The sequence below is a fragment of the Apodemus sylvaticus genome, chromosome 11, assembly GCF_947179515.1.
Source record: "Apodemus sylvaticus chromosome 11, mApoSyl1.1, whole genome shotgun sequence".
NCBI lineage: Eukaryota > Metazoa > Chordata > Mammalia > Rodentia > Muridae > Apodemus > Apodemus sylvaticus.
The window spans coordinates 42,128,340-42,147,846 of NC_067482.1; the positions used below are offsets into that span (position 1 = coordinate 42,128,340).

A 19,507-nucleotide genomic window follows, 5' to 3' on the forward strand; every position below is an offset into this window, starting at 1 on the left:
CATAAAATTACAGTATATAATGGAGAATAAGTAAGATATCTTCTAAATGATTGGATACACATGCAAGGCAAAGAATAAATATTAGTTCATTTCTTTATGAAGTCAAAAAATGATATACTTATGTTAATGCTGTAATTTATTTATCTCTGTAATGAGCTGGTTTCTATGGATTCTAATTAATTCCACATAAAAAAGTGTGAGTGAAACACAGTAGATATGATATTCCAAGTAATAAAGGAGTTTTAATTGTCTAAATCATCTCAAAAGTCTTACACAGACTGTCTTACACAAGTCTCCTTGCACTTTCCTAATGTTCCATCTTAATTGCCCCTTGGACAAAGAGAAGGGGATGCTGGTTGTAATTGCTGAAACTGAACCAGTACCAAAAAAGGAAAGGAAAGAAACAGGAAGAGAAAGGGAGTAAGAGAGACAGAGATGAGAGAGAGAAAATAGAGAAGAGAGAGAGAGAGAGAGAGAGAGAGAGAGAGAGAGAGAGAGAGAGAGAGAGAGAGAGAGAGAGGAGGGCTCTGGCACATTACTCTATCCCAGAATTCCTTCAGCCTACTAGATGTCCCACCTTCCATTCTACCCTTTCCTATATAGGTCATGAATTTTTTTTAATAGACAAGTGATGTATCCATACAATGCACAAGATATTCCCTCTCCAGAGATGGAGGGAGGGAGGAAGGGAGAGAGGGAAAGAGGAGAGCTGAGTAAAACCTATGACTTTGTAGGAACTCACAACCACTTTAGCACTGTGACAGCAATAGAAAACAAATCCTGCTCCATCAAGCTCCTCTTTACCTCTTGGCAGAAGATGTCAGCTCTCATCTAGCCATATCTTGTACTCTCTCTTAATTATGATTATATTTAATTGATTATTCTTCCCCATCCCCATGGGACCATTATCCTATAGATGATGATGATGATGATGATGATGATGATGATGATGATGATGATGATTAATTATTTACCTGTTCTGTAACTTCAGGCAAATAAGAGTCCTCAATGATATGTATTGTATACCTGTGCTTTGGGCTTAGGGCATTCAACTAAATGTTCTAGAAATTCATCCATTATATTTCTAGAAATATAATTCTGACTTTTTCTTACTAGGTAGGTATTGTGTGCTTCTACTAATATATTACACATTGTTAATTAATCTTAGTACCAAAAGACATTCTATATATCTTAACATTTGTGCATTAAAACTATGTCCCTCTTGGGGATGGAGAGGTGGATCAGTGGTTAGAAACCCATCCTGCTCTTCCAGAAGACCTAAGTTTCTTCCTAACACTGACATCAGGGAGCTCACAACAGCCTGTAACTCCAGAGCCTAGGGATCCAACATCCTCATCTGCCTTTGTAGTCACCTACACTCTTCTGCACCAGCACATGCACACATACACATAATAATTGAAAAATAATAGAAATAAATATTTTTAAATGGTACACATGAAACTCCTGAGCTGTGTAGAACCTGTTTTTTTATTTCTTTCAAATAAACAATGGTTATGATCCTTGAAAATTGAATTAGACTATACTTAGCTTTGTTAGAATCTGTCAAGTGTATGCTCTAGGAATAAAACACTTCTCAGCATCCATATCCACACTCGACATTTGAGCAGCTTTGAATACCACATTGTAGTTTTGATTCTTATTAATGCAGTGAATGATGCGTATTTTCCATGAGAGCTTGATCATTCAGATGCCTTCTGTGGTGAAGAGTCTATTGCAAACTTGCCTAGTAGACTATCCTTTATTGTGATTTTTCAAAGATCTTTTATATTCTATCTTTTAATTTGGGACAAATAATTATATTGTAAATATTTTCTCCAAGCTCTGTTTATGTGTCACAGTTGAAGTATATATGTGCCATTAGCAGGAGGTCAGGCACATATAAACTGTCCCACTGTTATAAAATCTGTCATTGTCCAGCTGAGATGCTTAGTGCTGTTTTGAATATATTTTCTCTGACCTCCGGATGCACAGAGCTTAGTACTTTTCCGGAAGCAAAGTGCTCTTGTTTTTGACCAACGAGCTTCCCATTGCCCATGCATCAGCTGTTCGACACATTCTTTGTTTCTGACTCATGCATGTAGGTCCTCCTGTTGTGAATTTCACAGCACACTCACTGCTTTTGTGTACTTTGTTCCTTCTTTCTTGGGGTATAAGCTTCATGAAAAGAGAATTCCTTTCTATCATACCCAACAGATTAGAGATTGCTCCAGAGGCATTTGTTGCAGTTTTGGAGACCAAATTTTTGATGGTTATATCATAGGTATTGTAGTGGCTATTCCTGGTTGTCAACTTGACTATATCTGGAAGGAACTACAGTCTAGAATTGGAAGGCTCACCTATGATCCTAATTTGGAGGCTCAGAGAGATAAGTTTCTGACCTGGATCTTGGTATGGAGATCTTGAAGCATAGTGGCTAAGACAAAGAGATCTCCAAGTTCAAGATCATTTGGGATTAAAGGCATGGATGCACACACCTTTAATCTGGGCCACACCCTCTGTTGGAGACCTACAGCCTTTAATCTGGGCTACACCCTCTGCTGGAGATATATAAGGACATTGGAAGAAGGAAGATTCACTCTCTCACTCTTCCTTGCCTGCTTGCCTCGTGGGACTGAGAAACTGCTAGATCCTTGGACTTCTATCCACAGCTGCTGCTGACCATTACTGGGGAGTTGGACTATAGACTGTAAGTCATCGACAAATTCCCTAACTATATAAAGACTATCCATACGTTCTGTGACTCTAGAACCCAAACTAATACAGGTATTATGAAGTTGTGGTGCTTTAAATGAGAGTGGCCCCCATAAACTCGTATATCTGAACACTTGGTCTCCAGTTACTGGAACTGTTTTTAAAGGCTTCGGAGGCATGGGATTGTTAAGGGAGGTGTGCCACTTGGAAGTGGGTTTGAAGTTTCAAAAGCCCATGTAATTTGTGGATCAGATGTGAGCTCTTGCTTTTTCTCCAGGATCATGACTGACTGCTATAATGCTCCCCACTATGATAGTCATGGACAAACTCTCTGAAACTGTAAGCAGGCTCCAATTAAATACTTTATAGGTTGCTTTGATCACAGTGTTTCTTTACAGCAATACAACAGTAACTAAGACAGAGGTGATTCCTTAAAATCATTGATAAGAGAATCCATGGATATACAGATAAGCAGAAAATAATTCCACAAAAATATTTTTATCTGCTCTACTCATATTGTTTTGTTCTATCCAGCTCAAGAGCATAATTTAAGACCCTAATTTTATGACGGGCTTTTCATGACAGAAACACAAATAAGATGCTTACAAATCAATTATGTTTTTAAAATTAAACACAAAGTAACTTGAAATGTCTTTTGGCAAGGTGTGTATGTATTTGTCTGTCTGGCTATCTGTCCATGTATTTACACATGTTGGTAGGGGTATATGAATGGCATGGCATGCGTGATAGTCAGAGAAAAAAATCTCCCTATCTTTTCTTATCATCTGCCTTGTTTGAGGCAGAATTTCCTTTTCAAGCATGTGCATAACCAGGCTAGATTCTAAGGACCCAAAGGTTCTAAGGACTTTGTTGCCTCTCTTTCATATCTCCCTGTAATGGCACAGTGATTACAAATGGGAGAATACTAGTACGTCTGGCATTATGTGAGTTTGGGGCATTTAAACTCTGGTCCTCACGCTGAGGTATGGCAAGTACTTTATCCATTGGATCACCTCCTCCCTGATTATTCTTGCAGTTTTTATATTATCCTTCAAAAATCTATCTGAGAACACTGACAATGTATAATTAAAGTCATCTGCTCTGATGCTATTGCATAATTTAAAAAAAAAGATGGCCTAAGAATATATGCTAGATTATTTCCCACTTTTCAAAGCTATCATCCTGAAAAAAAAAAAAGATGACACTGCAAGAAACACTAAGTTACACTTACTTTCCTTTAAAAATCAAACACATTTTGGGAACCAGGCTTTGGATAAGTGAGAATATTATTGAGTTCTCTATAATTTCCACTAGAAACCAACAACTAGCATAGGCCTTGGCCTGTGATAGCTCTTGAAAAACATACATGTTTATTTAATAAAGCAACATAGTGAAAAAATAAAACAAAGTAATTATAATATACAAACTTTATTGTTTAATCTAAAAACATGACTTTCTTTAAAAAAATTCTTAGAAGCCAAATTGTATCCTCTGTTTAATGAAATGAGGCTTTCTCCTGGCGGAAGCACCAGTTAGCAGGCACAGTTCTTGCAGCGCTGAAGACCATTCTCATTACAAGCTGTACACTTCAGGGCTTTGAAAGCGTCCGTAAAGCAATTGCGGAACACCGACATCTTGCTCCCATGGCACACAGAGCATGGAAGGAAGCCAAAGCCTCCACAGGAGGGACACTCGTGTGGATGCTGGACTCTCTGAATAGGGGGACAAGAAATAAGAAAAGGACAGAAAATGCTTTAAAATGCACAATCCAATCAGAACTATGAAATGTTGTAAAACATTGGTAGAAGGTAACTGTGGCGATGCCCTTAAGTGTATCTGCCATTACTATCCATGGGACCTAGTGGAAGGACAACTGCAGAACTTTTTCACTGCCCTCCCTAATGGCCATCCACAGCACAGGCTTGCTTTATAAAGCCTGGTCAATAATAGGCTGTATTGGGTGTTACATACTTTGGAGAATTTCATCATATGAAAACATTTTTGCCAACCAAATATAACAAGAGATAGTTATTTCATGAGAAGAAAATGCTTCTAACTTTACCTTGTGCATCACTTAACACTTTTCTGTCTTATAAAACAGTAAATTCTAATAAAGATTTTGAAAAATCAGGAAACTCTGAGCTAAAATTTGAAAGAGCCACTATCAACTGAAGATCCATCATTACATTGCCAATTTGAATAATTCCCTAATCTTTTCAAAGCACTTTCAAGTGTATCATTATGCAATATTTCCTTCTTCCACCCTCCCTCTCCTCTATAGACATCATCTTCAAGAAAGAAACAATTCAAGCATCATTATCATCATTTGATACTTAAGAAAACAGAAATCGGTATCTTGAGGCATTTATGCACATCATAAACCTTTCTTAATAGCTATCAGCCTTTCCATCTCAAGCAAAGATAAAGGATCTCGAATATAGAATAAATACAACCAGGCTCTGTGGAAAACAATGTTTTATAAAATATTCCCATTCATTTCCATTTGTTTCTCTGAACATGTAAGCTTTCTCAGAATTCACTGTTAGAACTCACCATGCCAGGGGTGATTAGAAGCCATTACAGAATGAACACAAACAGAAATGATATAAAGTTCCTGACTTGCAGTACAGGAATTAGCAGCAATGTTTGAAAACATGGCTTTGTGAAAGGTAGGCAAAAAAGTACACACACACACACACACACAAAGAGAGAGAGAGAGAGAGAGAGAGAGAGAGAGAGAGAGAGAGAGAGAGAGAGAGAGAGATTTGCATGGAGAGTCAAAATTGCACATTAAAATCTCCAAAAAATGCAACTAAAAAGGAACCTGAGGTAACTGGATTTACTCTCCAATTCCCTACTATCTATAACTAAAAGAATCCAAAAATCAAACAAATAAATAAAACTGTCTTTGCCTAAGTAATTTCCAGAATGTAGTTTGGGAAGTAAACATTAGCATATGCAAGAGGATGCATTATCCATATGTCCTCAGATCTCATTTCTGATATATATATATTATCTCCAAGACCTACTCACTAACTATCCTTTGGTGTACCTGTTATTGTAAGACACAAAACCCATGTAATATCTCATTTTTAACAGCACAGAATTATTTTGATTGAAAGTAGATTTTACCAATATAGATGACACAAATTGGAAACTGGAAATGTCATCAAGGTTGAAGAGATTCAAAGATTTCCCAAATAGATTGATTGAATGTAAGTGGTAATTTGAAATTTTTGCAGCTGTTCTTTGTAAAAACTGATTCCTACAGAAAAAAAAAAGGTGAGCAGGCCTTATTCATTTTGTAATGTTAAAATGTCTTCCTGAATATTTGGAGGGAAAGAATACATTTTAAAAGCTAAATATAGGAGAATTAGCAAGTAATGGTGTCATCACATTTCAGAAATAAAATGATTATATCAATACATGATTGACATTACTAAAATTGTGAAAGAAGGATACACTCAAAAATATCAAGCTGAGATTTTTTTGGTATATACCTGTAAACTCAGAACTTCAAAAGCAGAGGCAAGAGAATAAAATGTTTAAGGCCATCTTTGGCTGCATAGTGAGTTTGAGGCAAGCTTGGGAGATGATAGATGATAGACAGACAGACAGACAGATATAATTTTTTTATATTGTATCAACTAGAAAAAACAGATATTAGGCCAGCCTATAGCTTAGAAGAGAGAGCTAGAAGGCTCAGAAGTCCAGGATTCCACTCATTACTGCTAGATTGTAAATAGGTCTGTGTTCCTAGTAGAACAAGGTTGCCACTATCAACTGAAGAATGTTGGTTTATTAATTTTTTATTAATTTTATTGGCAATAAAATTATGTTCAGTTAAGTTGGAATTTCAGATAGATCACAAATATTTTTTATATAAACATATATATTTACTTGGAAATAATTAAAATACAAACCATTCATAGTTTATGTGAGATTAAAATGTAAATGACAGCACCTAGGGCTGGTGCTGTCAAGCAACAGGAGTAATGTTTGGAAAACAGCTGTTTATCAACCAATGTAAATTATCTGGTAGGTTTTTTTTAAAAAAAAAAAAATGTGCCTCAGCATTTTCAGTAAAAAAAAAAAAAAAAAAAAAAAAAAGAACACCAGGTAGAATTTACCTGATGCCACCTCCCACTATGCCCTAGGACAGCTCTAAATGATGAAATTTTAAAATAGCATGTTTTTCCTGAAGAATATGTTTATGATGACAAAAACCAGAGGAAATAAACCATGGGATCTATGCATCTGCCTAGACTCACTGCCTATCATTTATTCACTCCGAACATCAGGTTGTCTGTACATAGAACTCAAAATTTTAACGCAACAGAATTAGAATTTATTGCACATCATATATCTGAAATATAGCCTACAGAAATACTTTTGATAAGTAAAAGCATCAAATGTTAAATCCACTAGTACCAAAAGTCTACTCTGATTTCATAATTTATCTGAAAGTCACAAGTGATAAATTGCCTGAGAGAAAATTTACATATCAATACTGACACACACATTCTCGCGTTGACAGAATCACTGGTATATGAAGGCCATCTTAAAATCCTGTCTTCAGAATCTGTGAATTGTAAGATGAGATCTTTCTTTGATTTCTCAATTATTGACAGGATTCGGTGACCTAATCCACAAAGGACAAATAGAAGGCTGGCTGGCACACAAAGAGGTTAGAAATCTTAAGCCATTTTTCTATTAATAAATCTCTACCTTAAGTCATATTCACCAGATGTTGTCTCCATTTAAATCATTCATAGTCATATGACTTAACCATGTTCTATCATGCTGGGCTATTTGGTTTATTTTATTTTTTATTAGGTATATTCTTTATTTACACTTCAAATGCTGTTCCCTTTCCTGGTTCCCCCCCTCCCCTGAAAATCGCATAAGCCATCTCCCCTTCCACAATCAACCCACCACCCCCGCTTCCCTGTCCTGGAATTCCTCAACACTACAGTATCAAGTCTTTCCAAGACTAAGGGACTCTCCCCCATTTGGTGTCCAACAAGGTCATCCTCTGCTGCCGATGTATCTGGGGCTATGGGTAACTCCATGTGTACTCTATGGTTGATGGTTTTGTCCCTGGGAGCTCTGGGAGTACTTGGTGACTCATATTGTTGTTCCTCCTATGGTGCTGCAAACCCCTTCATCTCCTTTGGTCCTTTATTTTATCCACTGGGGACCGTGTGCTCGGTTTAATGGCTGGCTGAGAGTTTCCCCCACTGTATTTGTCATGCACTAACAGAGCCTCCTAGGTGACAGCTATATCTTGCTCCTGTCAGCAAGCACTTGTGAGCATCTACAATGGTGTCTGGTTTTTGTAATTGCATATGGGATTCCTAGGTAGTGGTAGTATCTGGATGGTCTTTCCTTCAGACTCTGCTCCACACTTTGTCTCTGTATCTTCTTCTGTGGGTATTTTGCTCCTCCTTCTAAGAAGGACTAGAGTATTCATACTTTGTTCCTCCTCCTTCTTGGGCATCATTTGATATGTAAATTGTGTCTTGGGTATTCCAAGCTTCTGGACTAATATCCACTTATCAGTGAGTGCACAGCATGAGTGTTTTTTTGTGATTGGGTCCTCACTCAAGTGCAAGCTGGTAAAACCACTCTGGAAATCAGTCTGGTGGTTCCTCAGAAAACTAGTCATAATACTACCAGAAAACTCTGCTATACCGCTCCTGGGCATATACCCAGAGGATTCTCCCACATGTAATAAGGACACATGCTCCACTATGTTCATAGGAGCCCTATTTATAATAGCCAGAAGCTGGAAAAAAACCTAGTTGCCCCTCAATGGCAGAATGGATACAGAAAGTGTGGTATATATACACAATGGAGTACTATTCAGCCATTAAAAATAATGAATTCATGAAATTCTTAGACAAATGGATGTAACTGGAGAATATCATCCTAAGTGAGGCTATTTGGTTTAAATGTATTAATATTAGCCTTCTGGTTTAAGAGCTTGCCTCTGTAAAGGAAAAGTAAATATGCCTTTGAATCACCTGTTAATTCTGTTGCTTTCATCACAGTGATGAAACTATTCTGAGACCACCTCTATTATCATTTTATAAATTAACTATTTCAATGACAAATGTGAGATAAGACATGGCTTTTGTGTCATGTAAATCTTCTCTACTAGGCCAGTTGTTCATGCAGGGGACATAGAAAATCTCTATCAATAATCTCAGTCACTCAGGTTGCCAGATAAATGTTCATTTGAACAGTATATATGGTAGCATTCTTGACTAAAATAATGTATGCTTATTTTCTGATTTCCTTCTGTTGGGCACATACACCTTCTGAGTCTAATCCCACACCATCACTTCTGACTGGGACTTGGACTATGAGGACCAGGGGCAGTTAATGACCATCATTGGTATCAATAATACAGATCAGAACTTCATAGAATCTATCTAATATTTTAGTCTTACAATAGAATGACCATGTATCCATCCTCTGGGATGTTCCATAAGAAACACACTACAGTGTTAGAATAGCTTATTCTCTGCACCTAATACACCAGATAATTTTTTCAGCTAGTCTTTTTTTTTTTCTGTCACAATAAAGTCATTTGTCCCATTTACCTGTATGTCACTTGAACTGATTGTCACAGAAGCATAGCTTTATAAATAATAGCATGGGCTTTAGAGTCAGGCTGATCAGCTTCAGGAACTAACTATTTTCTCTAACATCCTGAGCATGTGATTTAGTCTCTTTCTGTGATTGTATTCCTTAATGGCATCATGGGAATAATAATAAAACCTATTTCAATCACTCAGTATATATAAAATGCCACGCATATTATTTGTGACATAATCAGTATTTATATACTTATGGTCTTGTGAATATTTAGCTCCTGCTAAAGTTAACCAGAAGTGCTGGATGGTTCAGACTTGAATATAGTATGCTCATCCACTTTGACTGATCATCTAATACCCTCTAGGGCCTGTTTCTTTATCTAAGTTGTCTTTCATTAAACCCTAGTTCCCTCAAGGGCAGAATTCAAGGATTTCTTGGTTGACTATAAATTCTTTTCCAGTTTTACCCTTCAGACAAGGGGTCCAACTGAACTGTAGTACCTTAAAATTAGCATAAAAATAGAAGACACTAGCACACCATCCTTTTCCAAATTAGGAATACTCTTAATATATTTTTTACCCTATTGCACTGATTGTAAAACAGAGACAAACTTAGAGAAAATGTTTTCTATAAAACCTTGTAAGCTGAAAGAGAAAGAACAGTTATATTAATCTAGTATGTTGATGTTAAATGGCAGAATAAAAGTGTCATGGATACAAAGGACTAAATGTTGAGAACATTTGAGTCAATTACATATCTATACAAAGAAAACTATCAAAGCTCATTCATCCTGTAAGACTCTGAAAGTCACTACTAATGTATAGAGTTAAAATGCTTTGCTTAGAGTATCTGTTGTGGTGACAAAATGCCATGACCAAAAGCAAGTTGGGAAGGAAAGAGTTTTTTTTTTTTTTTATCTTATTCTTTCACATCACTGTTCATCACGAAGAAGTCAGGACAGGAACCCACGCAGGGCAGGGACCTGGAGGTAGGAGCTGATACAGAGGCTATGGAGGGATGCTGCTTACTGTCTTGCTTCATATGACTTTCTCATCCTGCTTTCTTACAGAACCCAGGAGCATCAGCCCAGGAACTGCATCACCCACAATGTACTGGGTACTCTTCCGTTGATCACTAATTAAGAAAATGCCTTACATCCTAATCTTATGGAAGATCAATTGAGGTTCCTTCCTCTCTTATGACTCTAACTTGTATCGAATTAGTATAAAACCATCTAATACAATACTATCTACATAAGGCTATTTATATTTCAACTGGAATAAAAAAATTAATAAAATTTAAAATTCTGTTTCTTTGGGAGGTAAAAGCAAGGGAATCAGGAGTTCAAAGTCGTGCTCAGCTATGTCAGAAGTTGGAAGCTAGCTTAATCTAAATGAGACTCCAAGCTCAAAAAGCTAATTCTCAGTCTCTAAACAATATTCTGTACTCAATAGCCACTGGCAGTCAGTGGTCACTACCTTGGACAGTTCAGTCAGAAAGTATTTCCATTGTGTTTTCAGTAGCCAGAGTTACTGGAAAGAGCTGTATTGGAGAGGTATATAGGTATTAAATTAAATGCCCTCAGTTTTCAAATATCCATATAAAATCAAATTGGTGTATTCTTTACTATCAGAATTAAAATATGCTCAGAAAATTATATAATATTAAATAATATATACTATGCAAATTGTGTACATTGAATAAAAAGACACATATTAACCTAAATTAATGGCTTTATGGAACTGAAGCAGTCTATAGGAACAAAAAGAAAGTAATCTACCCACACAAATATTTTTTAGCTGAATGAAAATTTAGACAAGCCAGTGAAAACTCTCATTTGATACCTAAAGTTATCAGGACTCCAAGGCATAAAGGAACAAGTCTAAAGTCACATAACTATCATTATAGATCTGAGTTTCCAGATAAAACCCTCAAATTTCAAACAATATTTAAAATTTTTCAAATTATGAATGCTTGGGAAATCTAGAAATTCAGATTATGGCATATTCTATTCCTACATACCAGGAACCCTCCGTGTTCAGAAACCCGTCCTCTCTGACTATCACCTTTATTGGACCATGGTGTACAAATATAATGCAACAGTTATTATTATGACAGAAATTATCACAAAATTTTCTTAGTTATTGCTATATGCAAGCAAATCTTTGAACAGACAACCATCGTCTCCCAAAGGAAAATGCTTACAAATCATAGCTATTTGAACTATTTGTCAAATGAATGAACACATTTTGTTTTCCTTCTGAGAAAGACTAAATATCAATAAAACTGACTATTAAAAGTAAGAAGTAGCTCATTTGGGATAAAATTAAAAACCCAAGTAAAAGGGACAAAAGGGATCCTTTGGCAGCCACATGGTATAAAAATTCATGGAGATAAGAAGGCAGGAAAGGCTAGACACAACAGGCCTTGCAGGTAGTAAAGTGCAGTGAGGTCCTGGAAAAAATAACACTCTGGGTGGGCACAACTTGCCTAGGTGAGTGGTTCTAAGAGAACAAAGAGGCCACATAGCTCTTAGCCTGACTGATGTCGAAGGTATGGGAAAGAATCAAATGTAAGGTGATAACAAGAAGAGTCAGTAAAAGCATGTGGGTGCTGGCCAGTCTTGTTCACCTGGGAAAACTCTGGATAATTATGAATGTGTAATTTCCATCTGGATGCTAAAGCATACGGTCTCCCTACACTCAGAAAGAAACAGGCTGCTACACCAGAGAAATGCTAAGGGTTTCCTGCCTGCACATCGATTTAATGCACTATATATTTGAATAATTGTATCTCCGATGCTATAATGGTAAAAGGTAAAAACAGAAATTAAAACATGTCTCATAGGAATGGTGTTCTGTTTGCCTTCATAAAGATGAGTAAATCCATGGGAATAAGTGTGCTTTAAGACAATTGTCTATTTTAATACTTCACCAATACCTCTATTATAATTAGTCTCTGATAAAACCAACTAAAAAGTTCAGTTAATAGTATGAGGTTGTTAGAAGCAGATGCTTAAATCACCCTACTTGGAGCAAATGTAATGGCAGGTGGTACCCAATTACAACTGTCACACGTATACTTGTATGAACATAGGATACAAATTCAGCTAGAGAACCAATTACAGTCAGAATGTGCTTAACATTTTGATTGCTAGAAATAAGATGTTAAAAGCACAATTACCTCGATTTTGGTTAAAAGGTCTTGCAGTTCTCCTGATTCGTTCATTGACAAAATTTTCTCAGCACCCTATTAACAAGAGGGTTAGAGAGAAATGAAAATTAGTTGTGTTAGTATTTGAAACGCCAAAGTTGTAGCCAGGAAAGGTTAACTCATAACATAATGAACACAATCTTCTCAGCTCTGAATGAAATTGAATATAAAGACCAAAAAGTTTTACTGTTACATACTGACTCTAGTATCAAGGGCCACATTAGGAACCAAGAAGGCTACCAACAGGGACACGTTTGGGGGCATACTAACTGTCACACCAAGTCCAGACAAGCATGCACAATGCACACGCATACAGCCTATTGCCAGATGTTCCCTCTGGAGAAGAGGGCTTTGAGCAAATCCACAGCCTGGATCATCTCTGCCCCTCTCCTACTCACCTGGGACTTCACCCTTTTTAAAGTCATGCATGAACCAGCTAACAAAATAATCATCATTCAACCAACACTATTGTCAGACAGAAAACTTCATCTCATTTAATACAGAAGACTCTGCTATTAGTCGGAATTGACCGTTAGTAAAATTAAACAACAACTCCAAAGTCTCCTGCAGAGAAAGCATAAAAGGAGTTGGAACGCAGGGAAGGGAAGTTCCAGTGATGTTTTTAACTTCCAATACTTTCTGTGAAAACAAGAATGGGAGCCCTGTATGCATGTCCCTACACATTCAGCATGATTCTCTGAACTAACGCCATTTCCTCTCCTTACTAACGTCTTAGCATTCATTTTTTTTTATTGGATATTTTCTTTATTTACATTTCAAATGTTTTCCCCTTTCCAGGTCTCCCCTTCTAAAAAACCCTATCCCATCCTCCCTTGCCTGCCTCTATGAGGGTGTTCCTCCACCCATCCACCCACTCCTGTCTTCTCTTCCCTCCTTGTTCTTACTTGCCACTTTTCACAGTACAGGGAGAGGAGAGGAAAGTGTGAGTGACATTTGACAGTGTCCTTTGCCTTACAGAAACTTCATAATTTTATGAGGTCCCATTTGTCAATTCTTGATCTTAGAGCATAAGCTACTGGTGTTCTATTCAGGAACTTTCCCCCTGTACCGATGTCTTCAAGGGTCTTCCCCAGTTTCTTTTCTATTAGTTTCTGTGGGTCATGTTTTATGTGGAGATCCTTGATCCACTTGGAGTTGAGCTTAGTACAAGGAGATAAGAATGGATCAATTCACATTCTTCTGCATGCTGACCTCCAATTGAACCAGACCGATGGGGAGGGGGGAACCGGGAAAGGGGAAAGCATTCAGAATGTAAACAAAGAATATAGAAAAAATTTTTAAAAGGCTGAATCCATATCTCCTTTGTATATAACCTTATAAAATTGCCACTGCATTGCTTAGAGTAAGAGCTGAACAAGTCAGGGAGGAAGATAATACCATTTATTTTTAACTTGTGGTAAACATTGCTAATATCTAAAGAAATAATAACATCTTAGTTTACTCAGAGATCAAAGCATATCTTCTGTGAAAACATGCAAAAGAGCAATCCACCAGGAGAACTGAAAATTAATACTAAAAGAATGGTATGAGCAAAGGACAGATAAAGGATGAAAATTTGGACCAGGGATCTGCTTGCTGAAGCAGCAGATTGCCTTTTTGGGTTAGCGATAGTGGTCCTTTCATCACTTCTTCAGGTCATGAAGAACATGTGACTCATCTAAGCACTGCACAGGTTATTTCCTCTTGTTGCCTAGGAACCTCTAGACCTGTTTCATTTCAGTGTACTCTACCTCCTAACAAATATCAGCATCAGAAATGTCAAATCAATATATTAAAATCCACTACGGATGGATGAACAGAGAGGCAGAAAATGCACAGAGCCTAGGATGTACGTTATATTCATTTACTTGCTGATAGTTTCACCAGGCACACAACACAGACAGATGTGACAGCCAACATAAAGACACGGGAGATGGAAGTCCATCGCCAAAACGTAATGGCAGAAACTCAGGAAAAAAAACAGTAATATTTTAGTTTTGCAGCTTTTCATTTCCGTTCCTGACTTAACCAGACTAAAATGGGGAAATCCTCTGGGGAATTTGGTGCAAGAACTAAGGCAACAAGGAGAATATACAGCTCATTTTTCTCTAATGAAAGAAAATACACCACAAAGACAGCAAACAAAATAAATGCCCCATAAAACCTATGGCTCGTCAGCTTCCCGGTTCTGAGGACTGCATTGTGCCTTTGTTGGTTGTTTAAAATACAATATGTGCTGAGAAGGAATCTAGTTCATTGCCCATAAATGCATGGAATCCTCTCTTCCTTAGCCAAATAAATTTCCCGAGCATAGATTCTACCCCACAGAAGAGTGTCAAGCTTTGCTCATATCAAGACTGGGGTGATTAAAGTCACCCCAAGATACTTTATATTGTTTGTGGCTATTGTGAAGGGTGTCATTTCCATAACTTCTTTCTCAGCCTGCTTATCCTTTGAGTATAGGAAGGCAACTGATTTGCTTGAGTTGACTTGATAACCAGCCACTTTGCTGAAGTTGTTTATCATCTATAGGAGTTCTCTGGTGGAGGTTTTCGGGTCACTTAAGTAGACTATCATGTCATCTGCAAATAGTGATGATTTGACTTCTTCCTTTCCAATTTGTATCCCCTTGACTTCCTTATGTTGTCTAATTGCTCTAGCTAGAATTTCAAGTACTATATTGAAAAGATATGGAGAGAGAGGACAGCCTTGTCTAGTCCCTGATTTTAGTGGGATTGCTTCAAGTTTCTCTCCATTTAGTTTGATGTTGGCTACTGGTTTGCTGTATATTGCTTTAACGATGTTTAGGTATGGGCCTTGAATTCCTGTTCTTTCCAATACTTTTAGCATGAAAGGATGCTGGATTTTGTCAAATGCTTTTTATGCATCTAATGAGATGATCATATGGTTTTTTTCTTTGAGTTTGTTTATGTAGTGGATAGCATTGATGGATTTCCTTATATTGAACCATCCCTGCATCCCTGGGATGAAGCCTACTTGATCATGGTGGATGATCACTTTGATGTGTTCTTGGATTCGGTTGGCAAGAATTTTATTAAGTATTTTTGCATCAATATTCATAAGGGAAATTGGCCTGAAGTTCTCTTTCTTTGTTGGATCTTTGTGTGGTTTTGGTATCAGCATAATTGTGGCTTCATAGAACGAGTTGGGTAGAGTTCCTTCTGTTTCTATTTTGTGGAATAGTTTGAAGAGTATTGGTGTTAGGTCTTCTATGAAGGTCTGATAGAATTCTGCACTGAAGCCATCTGGTCCCGTGATTTTTTGGTTGGGAGACTTTTTATGACCCTTTTTATTTCTTCGAGTGTTATGGGACTGTTTAGATGATCTATTTGATCCTGATTTAGTTTGGGTGTCAGATATCTGTCTAGGAAACTGTCCATTTCCTCCAGATTCTCCAGTTGTGTTGAGTATATGCTTTTGTAGTAGGATCTAATGATTTTTTGAATTTCCTCAGTTTCTTTTGCTATATCTCCCTTTTCATTTCTAAGTTTGTTAATCTGTATACTGTCTCTGTGCCCTTTGGTTATTCTAGCTAAGGGTTTATCTATCTTGTTGATTTTCTCAAAGAACCAGCTCCTGGTTATGTTGATTCTTTGTATGGTTCTCTTTGTTTCTACTTGATTGATTTTGGCCCGAAGTTTGATGATTTCCTGCCCTTCAGGTCTCTGAAGAAGGAAATCGAAGAAGACCTCAGAAAATGGAAAAATCTGCCATGCTCATGGATTGGCAGGAATAATATAGTTAAAATGGCCACCTTGCCAAAAGCGATCTACAGATTCAACGCAATCCCCATCAAAATCCCAACTCAGTTCTTCACAGAGTTAGAAAAAGCAATTCTCAAATTCACCTAGAATAACAAAAAACCCAGGATAACTAAAACTATTCTCAACAACAAAAGAAATTCTGGGGGAATCAGTATCCCTGACTTCAAGCAATACTACAGAGCAATAGTGTTAAAAACAAAAAACTGCATGGTATTGGCACAGTGACAGAGAAGTGGACCAATGGAATAGAATTGAAGATTCAGAAATGAATCCACACACCTATGGTCACTTGATCTTCGACAAAGGAGCCAAAAACATCCAGCGGAAAAAAGATAGCCTTTTCAACAAATGGTGCTGGTTCAATTGGAGGTCAGCATGCAGAAAAATGCAAATTGATCCATTCTTATCTCCATGTACTAAACTTCACTCCAAGTGGATCAAGGACCTCCATGTAAAACCAGACACATTGAAACTAATAGAAAAGAAACTGGGGAAGACCCTTGAGGACATGGGCACAGGGGAAAAGTTCCTGAACAGATCACCAATAGCTTATGCTCTAACTGTCAAGAACTGACAAATGGGACCTCATAAAATTACAAAGTTTCTGTAAGGCAAAGGACACTGTTAAAAGGACAAAACGGCAGCCATCAAATTGGGAAAGGATATTCACCAACCCTACATCTGATAGAGGGCTAATATCCAATATATACAAAGAACTCAAGAAGTTAGACCCCAGGGAACCAAATAACCCTATTAAAAATGGGGTACAGATCTAAACAAAGAATTTTCACCTGAAGAAATTCAGACGGCCGAGAGGCACCTTAAGATGTGCTCAACATCATTAGTCATTAGGGAAATGCAAATCAAAACAACCCTGAGATTTCACCTTACACCTGTCAGAATGGCTAAGGTCAAAAACTCAGGAGACAGCAGGTGTTGGCGAGGATGTGGAGAAAGAGGAACACTCCTCCACTGTTGGTGGGGCTGTAAGATGGTACAACCACTTTGGAAATCAGTCTGGCGGTTCCTTAGAAAACTGAACATGACACTTCTGGAGGACCCTGCTATAACTCTCCTGGGCATATACCCAAAGGATTCCCCAGCATGCAATAAAGACACACTCCATTATGTTCATAGCAGCCTTATTTATAAAAGCCAGAAGCTGGAAAGAACCCAGATGTCCCTCAAAGGAGAAATGGATACAGAAAATGTTGTATATTTACACAATGGAATACTACTCAGCAATTAGAAACAATGAATTCACAAAATTTTTAGGCAAATGGTTTGATCTGGAAAATATCATCCCCAGTGAGGTAAATCACAAAAGAATACACATGGAATGCAATCTCTGATAAGTGGATATTAATTAGCCCAGAAGCTCTGAATACCCAAGGCACAAATCACATAACAAATGACTCCCACGAAGAAGTATGGAGAGGGTCCTGAAGTATGGAAAGGATTGATCTAGCATTGGATGGGAATGTAAGGACAGAGAAAAAGGAGGGAGGTGATTGGAGAATGGATGGAGAGAAGAAGGTTTATGAGACATATGGCGAGGGGGGGATCTGGGAAAGGGGAAAGCATTTGGAATGTAAACAAAGAATATAGAAAATAAAAATATTTAAAAAAAAGATTGGGGTAAGGGCAGAGGGAGGGGGCAGGGGGAAGGGTGGGACAAACTTAATCCTTATTCTCAAGATAACTGCCTGTCTAGTGAATAGGTGGTATACCAAGTGCTCATATTTTAAAAGGTTTCCCAGTTGCCAGAGCAGACAGCCGAATACCTGCTTCCCTCTGTCACCTGCTGTCACCCACCCTATGAGTCTCCACAATGATTCCTTAACTGGTGCTCAGGTCTCTATTATAAAGCCAGTTTGTACTCTCTGTATCAGGGCTGAGGTGAAACAACAGTAACCCAACTCTCCTGCTCTCTACTGAGCCCCACATCTCTGTGTCTTGAGCCTGTTAATGTGTAAAATCTTGGAGTGGGGGTGGACAAGAACGTTCTAGGATCCCTCTCTCTCTGTTCCGAAGAACAGCAGCCAGAAAGAAGATCTCAGTCTAACTGGACCATTTCCTTCCATGCTGAGGTTTAGAATACTAATAGCAGAAGACTCTCACTGCTCTGCTCTTTGAGCATTTGAGTATTCCAAAAGTCTTATCCACTCCCTTTTCAGCCAAATGTATCCAGTCTATTAACTGGATCAACAAAATACCCCTGTGTCCACAACCGAGAGTGTACCACCACCTTCAATACTGACACTCTTGATAAATATCATTTTTCTTGTATTTGGCTAAGAATACCAAAGTTTGACACTTTTCACCTATAACTCCACCATTTAATGACAAGCTACCATAAGGTAATCATACAGTTATATGGTCCAGTTTACCAAAACTTCTTGCATAACTTACATATTTGTTCTATGTTTTATAATTGATTCTGAGTCATTTTTATTAAAATGAATATGATCATGAAAAGAGTGGTAACAGGATATTAGAAGGATTATATATCAGACACTCTATGGGCAGTTATGGGCATGGCAGAGAATTGAAGAGAACAAGTTTAGTTTTGTCCATTTTCAGCATTGTATTTTACCCATTAATTAAGACATAATTGTATATTGTGTATGCCAGTATACCTTCTGCTTCATAAGTGTGTGTGTGTATAATATATATGTGTGAGTGTTTAACATATATATGTGTGTGTCTGTATGATGTATGTGTATGTAATATATATGTATATATAATATATATTGTATATATCCATATTCATTGTGTAACATGTGAACACCTATATTATTAGAGTTTTGATCATATTTACTTATATTTGTTCATATTTACTTTATATTTATACCATTCCATCTTAGTAAGAACACAATACAAGTTACGGAACTATACCATGGCATGATAATAAATATATATATATATATTTATTAATTTAAGAAGAAGAAAATGTCCCAAACACATCCCCCAAAGATAGTTATAGTTATAGTTAAGGCTTAGACTGGATTCTCAACGAGCTCCTCAGGAAAAAGAAGTCCATTTTAGCACAGGAGTCTAAACACCAACTCAGGTAAGAGATGAAATGGCTCATATGACAAGTAACATCTTTGCTTTTGCTTCCTGCTGTAAGGCTTCTTTTTCTTCTCACATAATTGACTCCCTGCCATGTATTTATCTTCGTTTTGTAACAT

The 19,507-nt window shown here is 37.3% G+C and overlaps 1 protein-coding gene across 1 annotated transcript in view; it reads right to left on the reverse strand.

Moving 5' to 3' along the window:
* Positions 1-4,244: 4,244 nt before the first annotated feature.
* Positions 4,245-19,507, reverse strand: part of Grxcr1 (glutaredoxin and cysteine rich domain containing 1) — a 122,796-nt gene continuing 107,533 nt past the window's right edge. Inside the window, exons 3-4 of the mRNA XM_052199372.1 lie at positions 12,499-12,564; positions 4,245-4,424 (exon numbers count right to left, since the gene is read on the reverse strand). Of these exons, the coding sequence (XP_052055332.1) occupies positions 4,245-4,424; positions 12,499-12,564 (246 nt within the window). The remainder of the gene's footprint in view (positions 4,425-12,498; positions 12,565-19,507) is intronic.